Genomic DNA, 18,501 nt, shown 5'->3' with positions numbered 1-18,501 from the left:
GAAGTGGTGGAATATGGTATAGCAGTGCATTCATGTGGGTTAGCACAGTCAAACCTAAAGATTAACCTTAAGCTTCTAACTCCTATTGATACTAAAAATAACATGCATGAAGCAGTGTCCAGTTTTTGGATGGATGATATGATGCAACACCATGTCCCACTCAGCCAGGCAATGATAATGCAATCTTTAATATTTCTTATAAATAAAAGTGTTTCCAGGTTCAAAGCTAGGTTCATCTAATTTTTGTTAGTATTTAGCAAAAATGTCCTTTTGTACCTCTATGTTTTCCAGGTTCTAGAGCACATTCCTCTGCCTTCTAGGTTTTTTCTACTTCAGATAATAAGGTGACATCATGGAATGCATATATTGTGTTAGCCGAGGGTTACCTGTATTTGATTACATGACCAGGGTTCCAGTATGGTGACCTGACACTAAAGTTCCTGTTACTCACTCCCCTCTGTTTTTCTTTTCTAGTTGTTCCCCACATAATTTTTGTTGAGTTTGTTTCTGAAGGGTCAGTGATTGTTGGGGGGGCATGGCAGAAATGGTATTGGTTCCCCACTTCCTCTGCAAGTAAGGAGAAATTAAATGAGTCTGACCCTGCAGAGTTGAGTGCAGGGGCCAGTGTGCTTCAGCATTCTTTGGATCAGCAAATGCAGCTTATAAGAGCAGAAATGGCAGTGATGATGGCTGCGAACCTGAATACATGTGAAACTTGCTATTCGGCAACTTGTTTCTAAATTGGAAAGCGTCTTCCAACCAGCAGGCACAAAAAAAGTTCAAAGATTAAAAAAAAGAACACATTAAAAACAAATCTTGAGCTCGAAGTATTAGAGCTTGAGAACAGTTAAGACAAACCAACATGTGAGTTATGGTCTTGGAACAGGATGATCTGGTTGGATTCCTTAATAAAGTAATCCTAGGGTTTTTCCTAGCTCTGGCACAAAAAGACATTTTCATTGAGAGGAAACACAGGATATGTGGAGGTCACTCTTCTAAAAAGGTCACGAGAATCCCTCAGTTTTTATTTTCAAATTTCTCCGTTATAGAGACAGTCTGTTCTTTTTAAGTAAAAGCAGGCAGTCTGGCTCTGCTTGTTTATAAGAGGTATCTGTGCTGCAATTTTACCTGGATTATAGTCCAGCAGAGATGTTACCTTGGCAGGAATGGATGTAGTCAGGGTCCAGTTCTTCCTTCTGTACTACTTGATGGTTAAGGTACTCTATGCTTGCAAATATTGTTAACAAATATTGCTTGCAATAGTTTATTTCAAGGAAGAGGCAGAGGCATCCACCTCATTTAAATTAACAACTCTGCTGCAATTTCCTTCTTTATTACAGTAAATAAGAACAGAGATCTTACTGGCTTTAACTTTTTTCTGTGCCAACAGTGTCACCTACCCAGTGCATTTTTTCTTCGACTAATGTTTTCTTTTATTATTTATTTAGTCATTTTACTGTGAGGAATTATTTTGGTTTAGGTATTGCTTTAACCAACAGTAGCAGAAAAAGCATATTGACTGCTTGGCTCGGGATCTGTATATTCAGTAGTGTTTGTAAAACTGATTTAATTTTGCATCTGGACCAATAATCAGAAACATTTTGATTTGCAAAGGTGGGCTGTGAATACTGAAATCAATGTGAACTCTGAGATCATGTGACAACTGGCAGTTGTTTGAGAAGGTCAACTCTGAACACTACTTTGTGGATATCTGATAAGGTTGATTTTAACACAGTTGGTTTTCGGTTGTAGGTTCTCAGACACAGTATAGTCAACCTGGAAGTCTCTCTGGACGCTCTCCAGTTCGCTTGGGAGAATGGACGGAGGAGGAAGAGGAAGAGATCAACCACGAAGCCCCACCACAACATGATACAGAGATCAGGAGTTAAAAGTGCCTTAAAACACTACAGGTACTCCAGGTTTCTTTGACATATTCTAACACTTTAACAGCACATGTTTCGGGCCTGAGATTTGTGCACAAGCAATCATTGGCTCATCAGTATTTACTAATTAAGTTTGTTCAGCAAAGAAGGTCTGGACTGAAATTAGAAGATACTTATTGATCTGTTATAGTCCTACTTGCTGTGGAGAGGGTTGTAATATGGCAATATAAATGGTGCAATGAAAAATGTATTTTAAAAACTATGAAGGACTAGCCAAATATTTACATATCAACCCAGGTTGATTAGTCAAATTCCAGGTGCAATGCTGGTGGTATACCCCCTGAACACGATAGATATTCAGATTGCACTAGTAAATACGCTGCTGTGTAAATGTGTCCTCTCCAGGCCATCACTGTAAATGAAAATCTGTCTTATTAAGGCATATCTGGTTAAAAAATGGATTTAATAAAGTAAAACTCAAGCAACAGTGTTCATGTTCTGTTTTATCTTAATATTATAATTAGGCTTTCTTTCTGTTAAAGATACAATTATTTTAAAATTTCATATGTATTTTGTTGTTTGTTTTTTGTCATCTACAGGTCTTATGACTCAGATAATGGTGTGGCCTTAGATCATCTGTTCAAACCTCATCAGTGTTTTGTGTGTTAGGCTGAATATTTTTGTGGAAAATGCAAGGTTATTATCCTCAATGTCTTCCAGTTACACAAGCTTGAAGAATGAGTGACAGTAAGGATACGTCTTCCAGGACATTTTTGATCGTTCTAGTTCAATGTTGGAATACCAACTTTATTAAGAACTGCTGTTTGTGTACTTGGAGTGCTTAGTGTTAGTGTAACTCAGTTGGCCGGATTTGTTTGGAAACAACGCAGAGAAAACAAAGACATACTGTACAGGTATAGGCAGACTAAGACTGAGAAATAAATGTAAGCATTGCATATATATATATAGAACATTTTAGTTTTCTTTTTAACAGAACTACTAACATTGAAAATGTATAACTTAGGGATGCTCCACATGCATTTCCGTTTCTGGAGCTCGAAAGCCATCAGGTATGTTTAGGACAGGTTCCAGTTGAAATAGGACATTTGAGGAATTCTCAGTCTAAGCTGTCACTTATTTGACACAAGGGAGTTTTGCTGCTGAGCACAGAGATCAAGCATCCCAATGACTTCTAACTTTAACCATATAAACTGTCATACAGTCAAGGGTTTTGTTCTAGACAGGTTTTACTTTTATCTTTAATGTTGTTTTTTCATTACTGGTGTTACTTTTTAAGTTGTGTGTTGATGAGTACAGGCTTTGTAAAGTTAATTTTATATGCACTAAAAGCAAGCTGATTTAACACTAAGCTGCTAAAACCTACCTGGAACAAAAATCATCAGATTTTCAGTGTCCTGTTAGGCCATCACATGAAGAGAGTATGCTCTTGATTTTATTGAGCTTTCTTTTCTGTCAATAGCGATACCACTTCAACTGAGGTACTTAAAATTACATTGGAGGTGTGATGTTTCCTGCAAAGCAGTTCCAACAGAAACTTTTTTTTCCATTTTCAAATCATGCATTGTTTATGGAATGTATTTAAAACCATTATGAAAAGAAATATTAATTTCTTAATATGAATAATATTAATATTAGTATGTGTCTCTAAATCTTAACCTTTATTTAGATTATCGTTCAGAAATGTGGTATATAGAAGGTTATATTTTAAGACCTCCAGTACTTGACAGAATATTTACAAATGATAAAGGTGCTTTATTTATTGCTGTACTCTAAAAAAAGTTTAAGCCTATTCGATGTTTCCATTGCCTATAGTGGAACATGCACTTCCATTGTGAATATTTTGTCTACCCCCCCCCCCCCAAAGAAACAAAATGTATTTATAAACGTTAATGTATGATTAAAGACATTTGTTTAGGAAATTCTTTATTAAATTATAATACTAGTGTTACCTGATCAATTCTTTTGTTTTATCATTAAACTATTATGACACTTCAGGCTTTGAAAAATGGTGACAGTTGATGTTTTGCGTGGGACACAAACAAAAATAATTTTAATATCTTTTAAAATGACAAAATTGTCTTGTTACATGATGTCTAGGTTTACTGAAAATTGCATAGAAATCAGGCTCTTTTGTCAGCATCAGAGTTAAAAAATTGTCTTTCAAATGTCTTGTCAAAATGCAAATTACATCATTACTAATAATATTTGGTAGGAGAAGCATGAATGCGTGTAAGTTATATATATACAGTGCCTTGCGAAAGTATTCGGCCCCCTTGAACTTTTCAACCTTTTGCCACATTTCAGGCTTCAAACATAAAGATATAATTTTTTTATTTTATGTGAAGAATCACCAACAAGTGGGACACAATTGTGAAGTGGAACGAAATCTATTGGATTTTTGAAACTTTTTTAACTAATAAAAAAATGAAAAGTGGGGCGTGCAAAATTATTCGGCCCCCTTGCGTTAATACTTTGTAGAGCCACCTTTTGCTGCGATTACAGCTGCAAGTCGCTTGGGGTATGTCTCTATCAGTTTTGCACATCGAGAGACTGAAATTCTTGCCCATTCTTCCTTGCAAAACAGCTCGAGCTCAGTGAAGTTGGATGGAGAGCGTTTGTGAACAGCAGTTTTCAGCTCTTTCCACAGATTCTCGATTGGATTCAGGTCTGGACTTTGACTTGGCCATTCAAACACCTGGATACGTTTATTTGTGAACCATTCCTTTGTAGATTTTGCTGTATGTTTGGGATCATTGTCTTGTTGGAAGATAAATCTCCGTCCCAGTTTCAGGTCTTTTGCAGACTCCAACAGGTTTTCATCCAGAATGGTCCTGTATTTGGCTGCATCCATCTTCCCCTCAATTTTAACCATCTTCCCTGCCCCTGCTGAAGAAAAGCAGGCCCAAACCATGATGCTGCCACCACCATGTTTGACAGTGGGGATGGTGTGTTGAGGGTGATGAGCTGTGTTGCTTTTACGCCAAACATATCGTTTTGCATTGTGGCCCAAAAGTTCGATTTTGGTTTCATCTGACCAGAGCACCTTCTTCCACATGTTTGGGGTGTCTCCCAGGTGGCTTGTGGCAAACTTTAGACGAGACTTTTTATGGATATCTTTGAGAAATGGCTTTCATCTTGCCACTCTTCCATAAAGGCCAGATTTGTGCAGTGTAAGACTGATTGTTGTCCTATGGACAGACTCTCCCACCTCAGCTGTAGTTCTCTGCAGTTCATCCAGAGTGATCATGGGCCTCTTGGCTGCATCTCTGATCAGTCTTCTCCTTGTCTGAGCTGAAAGTTTAGAGGGACGGCCAGGTCTTGGTAGATTCGCAGTGGTCTGATACTCCTTCCATTTCAAGATGATCGCTTGCACAGTGCTCCTCGGGATGTTTGAAGCTTGGGAAATCTTTTTGTATCCAAATCCGGCTTTAAACTTCTCCACAACAGTATTACGGACCTGCCTGGTGTGTTCCTTGGTCTTCATGATGCTCTCTGCGCTTTCAACAGAACCTTGAGACTATCACAGAGCAGGTGCATTTATACAGAGACTTGATTACACACAGGTGGATTCTATTTATCACCATCAGTCATTTAGGACAACATTGGATCATTCAGAGATCCTCGCTGAACTTCTGGAGTGAGTTTGCTGCACTGAAAGTAAAGGGGCCGAATAATTTTGCACGCCCCACTTTTCATTTTTTTATTAGTTAAAAAAGTTTCAAAAATCCAATAGATTTCGTTCCACTTCACAATTGTGTCCCACTTGTTGGTGATTCTTCACATAAAATAAAAAATTTATATCTTTATGTTTGAAGCCTGAAATGTGGCAAAAGGTTGAAAAGTTCAAGGGGGCCGAATACTTTCGCAAGGCACTGTATGTGTGTGGCATTGTTTTGAGCGGAGAGTGGCATCAGCATGCATTGGCTATAAAGGAACAAGGTTAACCCCACACAGAAAACTAGAACAAAGACAACATAATGGCTGTTCAGCCTTAGTAAAGAAACTGAAAAAGAGTCCTAACAGTATCCAGGAGATTTGAGTGCATTAGTGCGTGGGTTACAAAGGAAAAAGCAGAGGTTAATTCAACCCTGAAAATTAGAAGGTAAAAATATGTTTCAGCTATTGAGCCTTCATCAAAGGGTGAAGGAAAGAGATGCATGGATATAAAGCACAGGAAAACAAAGGACAGAGCAGAATGGGCATCCAGTGTCTCAACAGCCACAAACTTTTACTTTAAATCCTTTTTTTAAATAAATGTGTAAATGGTTTTTTTTATAAACAATGGTTTTGTAAGTTGGGGCTTTATTATTTGGACTTGCAAACTTTTTTATGCCCACAGTTTTTACCCACCCATTTTGGAATAGTCAGTTGTCTGAGACTCGGGCCTACAGCTATAAAGCCAGTACAGCACAGGCCAGATGAGGATTTACAGACAAGCTCCTCCAAAATGCCCTTTTTCAAAGCCAGACAGTATTTGATAAACTGCAAGCTTCATTATGCCTTGGAAGAGAGGTAATGTTGGAGCAGCAGTGCATCTCTCACCGAGAGCTTGATAATTACAGGAGTCATTAAGGAGTTGTTATGCGAAAAGTCAAGAAAACACAAGCTAAATAATACACACCCTCCCCTGACACTATTTAGCAAACAGAACGTCACTGTTTGGGAAATCCTTATCACATTGGTTTAATGACATGGCCAAGGCTAAAACCACCAAGATTCAGAACGAATGGTTCACATTGCCTTTGCTGAAAACAACGCTTTTGACAAATAGACCAATTATGATTACAATTATTTGATTACAATATTACAATAAGCTTGAGTAACAGAATAGTCTGCCAATGTGTATACTTTGGGAAATGAATTTTAAAATAGGATTATACATTTATTACTTAATCAATAAGAAGGGATGTATTTACAATAGCAATCCATCTATTTGCTAACTGCTTCATCCAATTCAGGATCACAGGCATGGGCCAGTAACAGGCACAAGGCAGCATACACCCTGAACGGGACGCCAGTCCATCGCAGGGTGGACAAACAAACTCAGACACACACACAGATTCATGCCAGTTAACCCAGAAGCCACTTAACCGGCTAGTATGTCTTTGGACTGTGTGAGGACACTAGAGCACACAGAGGGAACTCAACATGAATGCAAGGAAAAACATACAAACTCCATGCAGATAGCTGCTCAGTTCTTCAGCACTGTGAGGCAGCAGTGCTAACCACTGCACCACAATGTGCCCTGAATTTACAATAATAAAACTTTTTAGCAAACAGTTTCTTTCTGATACAGAAAACAATTGAACACTTTTGAACAAAACAAATATGCATTTCAAGAACATTTGTTATAATTTTACTTATTATTATAGTGTATAACAATATGTTGTATAGGCTGAATTAAGCAGAAGGAATTTTAGGCCATTTTTTACTGAGACATTTATGAATGCAGGAGGGACAAAAATGTAGTGTAAGAGCATGCTATGTCATTAGTTGAGGACTCATCTTGATCTGTTGTCCACAATAGTTTTGATCCCGAATCAATCAGTTCCTGTGAACAGCCCCTTTATTCTTCAGCTGTCTATTCACAGTATTCACTGTTTTTCTGATAGAACTTAAGATGGATAAAAAACCTGTACCACCACTGCAGAAGAGAGTTTTGCACTTTCTGTAGTAAACTCCAAAGTATCAAGTTGCTAAAATGTATTCAGGGTCCACAAGTTCTCTGTATACTGTATAGATGCCTGCACAAATGTCATTTTCTCGTTCTCTGGCCTTATTCCATTTTATTCTACAAGGCTGAAACCAAAGTGAAACACTTGGGGATAAACACACTACTGTCAGTGTTATGGTATAAAAGGGGAGCTACTCAGCTGTAATAGAACTGAGGGAATTGCCTGGTAACTTTTGCTACTAAGAAGTAATATGTACCAGATATTTTTTCTGCACATGAACCTTAATTTCAGTTCTTATAATTGCTGCCGTGCACATTTTTAGAGTTGTTACACTTCTTTTAAGCAAGAGAAAGGACTTCAGACCAACTTTCAGGACAAAATAGATTTACTGTAAGCTTGCATATTTTCTCTTGTGTGCTTAGTGTGTTTGATGTGTGTGTGCTGTGTCATATTTCAACAAGGATAAGTAAATATGTATTTTCTGAACAATTAAAGGTCTTTGTAAAGAGGTTTGAGTTTTAAGCATTAAGATCTTAAAAGCATGAAAACACTGAAACAACTGTTTACAATCAACAATGAAGTCGTAAAATTGGGTTCTTTTTTAGTGTTTACTTTCCAGTGGCAATTTGAAATATCTGATTTGACATTTATTTTCTTTTAGTCTATGAATACTGTTTGTTCTGCTGAAGATGAATGGGTGATATCAAACCCCTTTATTCACCCTGCTATTAAAAGGAAGTGTTACAGTGAGGTTAGTCACACTTGAAATGGAAATGAAGTTGAAGCCAATGCAGTAAGACTGATGACAGTGTTATGCTTCTTCCTTTGTTATTCATGTTTTGTTCCCCAAGCTAAGAAATTGCAATTGCAATAATTGCAAAACACTTTTAGAAGCAAAATCTTATTTTATCATGTTATTCTCAATGAGGAATGTATTTATATAAGCTGTGCATATTTTCATATATGAACATATATATCCATCAATCTAAATCAGAAAGCCACTTATTCTTCACAAGGGTTAGATAGATAGATAATACTTTATTAATCCCATAGGGAAATTGATGGTTGTTACAGCAACCAGGAGCATATACTAGAAGCAATTGGTGCATTGTAGGCCTCTATGTGTATGTGTATATACAGTATATTTAATGCGTTAGTGTGTTAATAGAATATTTTTTAAAAATGTAGACTCATTCAAGGTGGCTTACCTCATAAACATTGTGCACCATCCTTTTGGTGACGTTTATTTATTTGAGATACAGCATTAAAATATTGTGCATGTGTACATTGTAACATATAACTTATGTCATTGATTAAAGATTTTCATATGAATAACCTTGATTTTGAAAGAACAGCCCAATAATCTATAATGTAAATACGCCCATTTAGAGACACTTAATACATATTGTAGTAAGGTCATTCATTTAGACCCCAGAGATTTTAATAGTTTTCCTTCAGCCAGTTGATCCAGTAACTTCATATAGCTGCTGAAACAGTAGGAATAATTATCTGATTTAACAAGTCAAACTGTAGCAGATTGATTATTCACTTGATTACACGTCCGAACAACTAATGAGCAGTATTAAATCTGCAAATCCTTATGTTTTTTTAATCTATTGACAAATGTATTAAACATTTATGAGTAGAAAAAAAATATGCATAAGCACTGCTGCTGAACAGCAAATTAACTGTTTGATATATTATTAAAATGTAGTGAATGCTAAAGTGTATTTGTTAATATTGCTTTAATATTTTCTTCTACAATACATATATTGAAAAACACTGTACAAACTTGAATGTTCTATAAAATTCAAAGCATTAACAACAATATTATCTCATTAGGATAACTAACACAAAATACACAAGTATTTTGCACTGTACAAAGTCTTCTGCCTTTATACTGTATGTTTTGGTGTCGTTGTTGCTTATGCAGAGAGTAACTTTTTATTTGGGTTTACAACACTGTTAATAAGCTGACAGCAGCTGTCATCCCACAACTCAAGGTCAGTTCTTCCAGTTGTTGTGGCCCTGTCATTCCCACTCTTACTGGGGTTTGTGTAGTAAGTGTGGTTCCACTGTATGTAGGTCTCTTGTAATATGCCAGACTCTGCGCCTGTTTTCCAAAATACAGTTTCCATTATCAATGTACAGAGGTTTTAACCTCTGTTTTTTATTCCCCTGGCTCATTTTAAAGACAGCTTCCTTTAATGGCAGTATATGTACCGTATATTGCATTGCCTTGCAGCACAGTGGTTTATTATTTTGAAATGAGTAATTCCAGTTCATTGTAAACAACATAAGCCATTTATGTTTAGGACTGGACATTTATTTCATAACATAACTGATGTTTTCATGTTTTGATAACATTACTTTGTCTTTTAAAATTTGGTCTGGCACTTGGCAGCAGTAGAACATTTGGTCACAGTTGTTTCATTTGAACACAATTTAACAATCAGCCTATAGATCTTTCTGGTTTCACAGACCCTTATTTGTGTCAATACAATACATAGGTTCCCAATGTCAGTATGAATGTTGTAAGACATGTCTTGACCTCTAAAGCAGTCTGAGTTTTACCTAAAACAATGCTAGAGAAATGATAATGCTGCACATTGTGCTCCATTTTCAATGTTTCCCATCAGTTGATCAGAAATAGTGTTGTTTGGTACCTAAGAGAAAGGAATAAAGCATACAGTTCTTTTTGACCTTGTTGTATCCACTGCCTTCCCAGTTGTGTCTTAGGTTTAATATGATTTTCCACAGTCCTCTGTGTAACCACATTCAAATGATCAGTTTTGACAATAAAATCTGTAGAATTTGGTTAATAAAACTTTTGATATTTTTCAGTGTTGTAGTACAACAGAGAACTGTCTTAAGGTTATTTAGTACTCTACACATTTTTGCAAATATAATTCAAGCAATATCATAGTGTCAAGTACGGTACAATGGGCCACATGCAAATGACTCTGGTAAACAGTTTATTTTATTTAATAACACCACAAAGGGTGCTGTCTCTTTTTACGTTGTTGTATGACAAATAACACTAAAAAATATAAGCTGCTGACCTAATGTTATGAATGCAAATTAGCATTCTCCTAAACTCTTTTTAGACATCTAGACATTGCGCTTCTCTTTATAGCAAAATGAGAGAGCAAGAAATAATTTGACACAGACAAATTGACATGACACTCATTTAAGTCCAGTAATAAATTCTAAGGATGGGTAAAGGCAGCTAAAATAGTGTCAACATATTTTATTCTAGTCTTTCTGTAGTTTTGACCTTGATATAATGTATATATTATGTTTCAGTAAAAGTGAGTTTGAACATGTTCTGTTACATGTAGAAACGTTATATGCATGTCAATAATTGAGCATCTACAGCTGTGCATAGTTTGAACTTGAACTTCGGATTATTACAATAGCTTGCTTTTATATTTTAGGATAGTATAATTTTTGTTATACCAAAACCCTGGAATGCTCAACAAGCTCTTACATTTTTAAAATATAAAATCTGTAGTTTAAAACACATTTGTACAGTATTTAAGACTGTCCCTAGTAATGTTTTGACTAGTGTGCAGACATCCAGTAGTTTCCTTTTGGGAAATACGAAGTAAAATTTGAAAGGTTTACTTCACTGCATGGCTTCAACAGGAAGAAAATGCTTAGTTTCCTTTATACTTCCAAAATTTAGGTTTTGCACATTTATCATCTTCATACATCGTTTCAGAGATTCTCCTGTGTTGGTTCAGAAACTGATATGCTGTAAGATGAAACAGTATAACTAATATTTTTATACACAAATCAACATCCTAGTTTCCTTTTTTTTTAAATTGTTGTAGTGTTTTGTCACCATTTTCTTTGAAGGAAACATATTACATAAAAGTATGAATACCCTACTAATTCAAGTCAAGCATTATACTTACCTTATTTAAACTACTGTCTGTAGTTTCTTAAAAAGGGAACAGAATTACAGATATTAATCATTATTGCATAACTATAAGTTTTCCAAGTAGTCAGATTCAAAGCAGTAGAATGATGCTGTACAGAAAAGTTCATGTGGAATGAAGGTCTCTACCAACACCTACTTTATAACAAATATGGTCTGTATACTGTATCTACAACATACCCATTTTACATATACTGCATTCTGCACACTTGTCTGTTGTATAGTTTTATCATTAAAATTCACCTTCTTTTCTGCCAATACCCACTCTAATCTGATGTTATATGAGACAAACCTGTTTTAAAAGCAAAGAAAAATATTTTTTTAAAGTTTAAGGTGCTATCTGTGTTCCAGATCAGATTTCTTTTTTATTGTTGTTTTATTTTATAACAAACGTTTGTTGAAAATGAACCATGCCATAGAAACATGTCAGTCATGCCTGAATGACAGTACTTGCAGTCTTGTTAAGCTTTTAGGACACATTTTCATTTGTTTTCCATTACCAAAAAAGGTCCTGTTTTGTGTCTGTTAAATGTATACTGTATATCATTGAAGATAATGTATATGATTTAAAGTAAAATAAAAAGTAAAGTTGGTTCTCCTTTGTACAGTCTTTCATTACTTAGGATGGGGTAAATTTTTTTTTAAGTCACAATCTCCTTTATTGTTCTTTTGTTTCCTTATGTTCCATTTTGCCTTCATAGGGCACAGAAAATTACTTTAATACTCATGAAAATAAATATACCATAGCTAAAATGATTTCCCCCTCTGTGAAATACAGATACAGGTTTATGTACAACATTAACAATTTTATAATTCAAAATTAATCATTATTCTGCATTTTTATACCTATTTCCAATTGATCATCTGCTAACCTTGCAGCTTCATCCTCTGTATCAAAATGGGAGAAAGAGGACTTGTATATGTATATGAACTCTTACAACAGAGAAGTTCTGCTTTTCATGTACTGCATAAAGAGAAGCGCAATGTCTAGATGTCTCAACCACAAAATGGAGAAATGCTACAGTAGGTCACACCCTGTCATCACTGCAAACTCACAGGCACCTAGAAGTCGCAGTTGCTTTGCAACCTGAGGATGTTTTGGTGAATTCTACACTACCATTTGGGGCATCCTTGTCATATCTGACTAATGATACAGCCCAGCCTTAAGAAATGGATTGTTTAAGTTACAGTATAAGGCAAAGCAACCCAACACTCAATCATGCCCACTGTTCAATCAAACAATGTGGGCAAAATTTTTTATAGAAACAATTCATGCGCTCTTCAATTAGCCAGATTTTTTTACACTCCCTCTAATTGATCAGAATCTAGAAGTAAACACTCTTAACCTTCATTGCAGAGTCATTAGAATTAGCAAGGACTTTTTTTACAAATAAAAACTGCACAAAAAATGTGCATACATACTGTAGCACTTAGGCAATATTCAATTATACATTAGAGTAGGAAATCTTTAACATATACTGTATGTACAGTACACATTACATTACCTCTTAAAATGGAACTGTAAACAAGCAAGTGTATAGTCACAGAAAAAAGTATTGGTGTCCTTCATCAGAAAAAAAAATATTCAGAACTAATTTAATTTAAAGTGGTTTATCAAACAACTTTTAGTACTTTGGTAGTTTACTGTACATACATATGGTATATGTATGCCAATATCTTTTTGAAGTGTACTGTAATTCACCAATGTATCCTAGTGATTTCTATGAAAAATTCCAGATTGAATAAATGTTTAGTGTTTTTCTAATTATTACTGTATATTTGTCTGTGCTGTTGTAAATAAAATAAAAACCTCATTAATAATTTGTCTTGAGTAGGGTCAGTTAAAAAACAAAATCCAATTCAGAGACAACTCTTTGTCTGTTAAAAAAGGCATGCTTCAATATATGTTTTTGTACACTGAGCATCCTAAGAAGTATTAGTTTAAATATTTCTGCCAAAGTACACTGTTGTGTTTTGGGAACCACCATATTAAATGACACCTACAGTACTGTGAATAATGTTTATATATAAGATAATGTTTCAGTGAAAAGGGTACAGTAAGAGCTTTTGTGATTTTTTAAGTGACTATAGGTATATTATACAATATATTGAGAATATTCTACACATCACTTTAACTATGAATGGACTTTTTACTTAATAGAAATTGCCTTAGTGTTTTTTATGGATAATATTAACGTCTTGTGACCAACATGGCATATGATGCTAACTTTGCATGAAGTTATGATGTTTTGTAGCATTAATTTAAGATGGTCTCTAGCTAATAGTATCTAAATATGGATTAAAAGTTCAACAAAGGCAGTGGTGTGAATTTACAGAGAAAATAGTGTATGACTATAACTGCAGGGCGTGGAGCTTCAAAGGAAGATAAGCAACATCTGTCTAATCAGACTTAGATGTGAAATATAGAATCTGACCTTTCGTGTGCAGATTTTCAACCTCCAGAGTACATGAATTATGAACTAGGATATGAATTATCTTTAGAGAATCCAATGTTTATTTCATGCAGAAAAGAGGCTGTTATCTTTTATGAGAAGGAATGAAGGAATATGTCTGTTTCTGTAGGCCAAGACAGTGCTAACTGATATCTGTTTCTTCAGAACAGACATTGAATTGAAAGATCCAAAAACCTTTATAATAGAAACTTTGACCTTAATGTGCTCAAAGAAGTGCATCTAATGATGTGATAAACTGCAGAAATGCGAGAAACCAATTAGCTCCTGAAGTACTTAACAAAGCTTGATAAACAGGGAAATGTAAAAAGTCACAACACAGTATACTTAAGTTCCAGTGTGATACTCAATCACTTAATCTACTCCTCTGTTTTACAGGAGTCTTCTGTGTTACAGGATTAATTTAATTTCAATCTCTGTCTATGGGGAGGAAAGGAAACTTGATCCTCCATTCTGACAAATGATAGAAATTTAATTCTTAATGGTGAGAATAGTAAGCACATCTGAAGGAGCACATAGATATCCACATTATTTTTATTGATCAGACCGAGAAGTTCAAGCCCGTCGAACATTGTACATTTCCAACACTCATGCATTATTCACTAAGATAAACATTCAGATCAGTTCCTTTAACTTTCATCTTAATACTGAGATTCCCAAGAAAATTCATACTGAAGGAGAAAAGATTTTGCTAAATTTTGGTTTACATTATGACTGAATCAAGGGTGCATATCAGAATTCATAAGGACAATAGTAAGATTAGGTCTGTTTTTATTTTCTGTCTGTGCTACTCTGTATCTTACCCCTTGAAAGAACAAGACAGGTATCACTGGACTCTATGAGCCCATTTATTGCTAGGTCTTATTTCTATTAGGAATGAAGAGTAAAATTAGTATTGTCAAACCAGCTCTAAGCTGTGCGAGTGTTGCCTCCATGTCCTCGACTAGCAACGGATGAGCCCGATCCCACACGTCCGCTTCCTTTCCCCCTTCCGCCTCTGCCACCTCTGCCACTTCCCTTGGACCCCTTGCTCCTTTTCCCTCGAGATCTCACCTGCCGGTAAAACATTTGAGAGAGGTTCCTGCGTGTTTCCCCTAATCACAGCCATAAACCTGATTCCTATGGACTTTTAAAGGAGAGTGAGGAAGATTTGCTCGTCGTTACAAAACATTTCACTTACCTACAGTAAATATGCTGTCTCCTATGCGCGAGTCCCAGTCTTGGAACAGACTGACGAATGGTGGCAAGTTAACATTGGTACTACTGTACATAGTGTACCTATCAATTAGCTCTCACCATTTAGCAATGCTGAAAAGCAGAACTTGCTAAATAGAATTCTGATTCTGCATCATGCACACTGCCTTCAGAAAGTTTTCACCCCTCACATGCACACACTCACATGGAACAATTGCAAATATTGTGTTACAACCAGGATCCTTAATGCATTGAAATTCATTAATTTACTTAGCAGCCAGCCAGCAGCCATATCACCCTGCAACTCACAACTGGCAAACCACTGAAGCTGAGCAGGTATGAGCCTGGTCAATACCTGCATGAGAGACATCCTGGGAAAACTAAGGTTGCTGCTGGAAGAGGTGTTAGTGGGACCAGCAGGGGGCTCTCACCCTGCTGTCCATGTGGGTCCTAATGCCCCAGTATGGTGATGGGGACACTGTACTGTAAACAGGCGCCGTCCTTCAGATGAGACGTAAAACCAATGTCCTGACTCTCTGTGGTCATTAAAAATCCCAGGGGGTTTCTCGAAAAGAGTAGGGGTGTAACCCTGGTGTCCTGGCCAAATTTCCCATTGGCCCTTACCAATCATGGCCTTCTAATAATCCCCATCTATGAATTGGCTTTATTACTCTGCTCTCCTCCCCACTGATGGCTGATATGGGGTGAGCATTCTGGCGCACTATGGCTGCCGTCGCATCATCCAGGTGGATGCTGCACATTGGTGGTGGTGGAGGGGAGTCCCTGTCATTACCTGTAAAGCGCTTTGAGTGGAGTGTCCAGAAAAGCGCTATATAAGTGTAAGCAATTATTATTATAGACAAAACCACAGCACAAAGATGGCTTTATGCTCATGATGGACCTTAATAAGCAGTAAACAGCAGTCTAACTTTAACATTACACAGTCTATACAGTATATACACAGCAGAAGTAAAAATCTATTTAGATGGTCCGGCTTTTCAGTGTTGGGGAATGGTGATACTATTCATTTCTAAAATTCATAGTATGTGCTTGATCTTAAAACAGAATGGGAACTTGAAGGGTATTCCTGGCGCATGCAATAACTGAAAGGGCATGACAGAACATAGTTTTTGTTACCTCTTTTTTGTTACCACAGTTCACTTCCACACTGGCTGCCTGGCTAGGGTGTTCACTCAGGACAGAGACAGTGGCAGTACATCTCTTCACCTTCTGTGCAGGGGAGACAGAAATATCTTAATCTATCCGAAATAAAAGACCTCATGTTTTATTACTCTACTACTGCTACACTATAGAATTAGAAGAAAACCCAGCCTGGGTTATTTCAACAATACATTTGTTACATGTTTTCTGCTGGTAAGAGAAAAATTTGGGAGGATAACTAAGGGACGACATGCCCTAGCTATGGGGATGGAGATTAGTTTTCTTCTCTAGATGAAGAAAACTAGACATTGTTTCATATTTCTAAATCTGTGCTTTAGTATTTTTTGTTAAATATATGACGTTTTCTCATTTTTATGATCTTAGTTTCTTTCAAGCACAATGATTTTAATAAAGTAAAAATAACTAAGACTGCATAAATCTAAAGAACTTTTATTTTTTTTATAAAATATTTATCGTTTCACATCCCATTATATTGTTTCCTTTAATTTCACTATAACATGCCTCAATTGCAAAGCAGACAAATAAAGAAGATATTGTAAGTTTAAGAATCTGTATTAACCATTAAAGGTAGGTTTAACATTTATCATAAAAGGTTATTGACACTGTTTATAGTTACTGCATATTAAATCAGTCACTACAGATGGTCAAAGCTTCACATATAATCTTACGCCATTCTCCTTGAAGGTGCATTGTTTTTCCTGGTAATCCTCTGAGCGTGAGCACACCGTCTCCCCAAGTGTAAAAGACAATTTGTAAACATAGGAGAGTCCATCCATAGAAAATGCAAGATCCTGTGTCAAGATAGGAAAACAGTGGAATGTCACAGTGAAGCAATCATTATTTTCATATACTTCCAATACGAATGCTTGAATGGAGATCTTATCTTCTGGACCATCAGTTCATTAAGTATTCATGGCTATCTAAATTGAATTTGCATAGTGATTGGAAAACAAGTTAGTACTTTCTGAATGATGCCACAGTCCTGTTTATCTCCTTTTATTAATTTCCTATGTAAATCAGTTTAATCTTACTTTGCACAGAGCTAGGGGGGTCAGCTAGGGATAGAATTAACCTGAAGTACAGTACTTCTAAATGTTTTTAGTTTCTTAGAACAAAACCCCCAAAAAGAATACAGTTACCATGTTGGCCTATGTTTAGGTGAGAAACTTAATGTTAGAAATCTAGAGATGATACCATACCATAATCATCCTTATGAACCTTATGTTTTAAAAGATAATTAAACTAGTATTTAAAATTTAAAGCAGAACATTCCGCCAGTCTTCTTTATTGAAATTACAAGTGTCAGTCAACATATCCCTGTTTTTCTTAATTCAGACGTCTACTATACTCACCTCTCCTTCTAGGGGATGTTCACCAAGTGCTTTAAATGCATTTTCCTCTAGGCTGTCCTTGTTGTACTGAGCTGTAGCTGAAGAGAGGGCATCGAAGAAGCTGAATGAGTTATTGGCCAGAACTGCAGGGAGAAGAGCACCCACTGAGATGAGAAGAAATGAATTTATAACTGCCATCATTCTGTCAGTGAATTCCTCAACGGTATGAATAAGCAAGCAAAGGGTAGCCTGTCTACTTATACTCCCTCTGTGGAGTTCCCAAAGTTGAGCAATTATGCTAGTGATTGCAATGAATGTGATGTGCAAATTGTGACAGGAGCTACCTGCTGGGAAGAGACTTCTGGGATTTTTCCACAGATAAAAGGGGTCAAACTGTTGCTGGGCAGGACTGAAAAACAGTTGCAGATGCCAACCCCTGGTTTAATGACTTCCTCAGCAATTATTTGAAATCAGTTCTTTCTTTCCAAGCACAAACAACTGCCACACAGTACATACTGTATGAAGATATTCATCAGGGTACAAAACATGATATTTTAAACTTTATTTTTTTTATTCTTTAAAGGTGTTTAAAAGATGTTACTTGTAAATAAAATGATACTATTTACTTGTTGTCAAAGACATTTAATATTGTTACAAATAGAGGGTTAAGAAACTGGTGAATATCAGAAATATTATTATTATTATTATTATTATTATTATTATTAATATTATTATTATTATTATTATTATTATTATTATAAATAGGGCAGTGCATGTTAACCGATAAGTAAATTAAGAAAT

General features: G+C 35.9%; 2 protein-coding genes across 4 annotated transcripts in view; one reads left to right on the top strand and one right to left on the bottom strand.

Annotated features, from left to right (window-relative positions):
- atg9b (autophagy related 9B) overlaps positions 1 to 3,898 on the top strand; it is a 30,017-nt gene extending 26,119 nt beyond the window's left edge. For both annotated transcript variants that reach the window (XM_069191193.1, XM_069191194.1), the window contains exons 14-15: positions 1,753 to 1,910; positions 2,483 to 3,898. In XM_069191193.1, coding sequence (XP_069047294.1) covers positions 1,753 to 1,889 — 137 coding nt within the window. In that variant the 3' untranslated portion in view covers positions 1,890 to 1,910; positions 2,483 to 3,898. The remainder of the gene's footprint in view (positions 1 to 1,752; positions 1,911 to 2,482) is intronic.
- Positions 3,899 to 9,305: 5,407 nt separating this feature from the next.
- LOC107078224 (cathelicidin-1-like) lies at positions 9,306 to 17,947 on the bottom strand. 2 transcript variants are annotated; one of them, XM_015354275.2, is made up of 4 exons: positions 17,722 to 17,947; positions 17,038 to 17,160; positions 16,325 to 16,417; positions 9,306 to 10,245 (listed from the first exon to the last, which is right to left on the bottom strand). In XM_015354275.2, exons 1-4 carry the CDS (start codon positions 17,899 to 17,901, stop codon positions 10,165 to 10,167), a joined length of 477 nt encoding a protein of 158 aa, XP_015209761.1. In that variant the 5' UTR covers positions 17,902 to 17,947; the 3' UTR covers positions 9,306 to 10,164. The 2 variants fall into 2 exon arrangements, with proteins under 2 accessions (XP_015209761.1, XP_015209760.1); XM_015354274.2 differs by having other exon boundaries at positions 9,884 to 15,046; positions 17,722 to 17,945.
- Between the last annotated feature and the right edge of the window lie 554 nt (positions 17,948 to 18,501).

Source organism: Lepisosteus oculatus, chromosome 6 (genome assembly GCF_040954835.1).
Source record: "Lepisosteus oculatus isolate fLepOcu1 chromosome 6, fLepOcu1.hap2, whole genome shotgun sequence".
NCBI classification, from domain to species: Eukaryota; Metazoa; Chordata; class Actinopteri; order Semionotiformes; family Lepisosteidae; genus Lepisosteus; species Lepisosteus oculatus.
The sequence above is the reverse complement of the archived record's forward strand: the minus strand, read 5'-3'. Positions and strand labels throughout refer to the sequence as shown.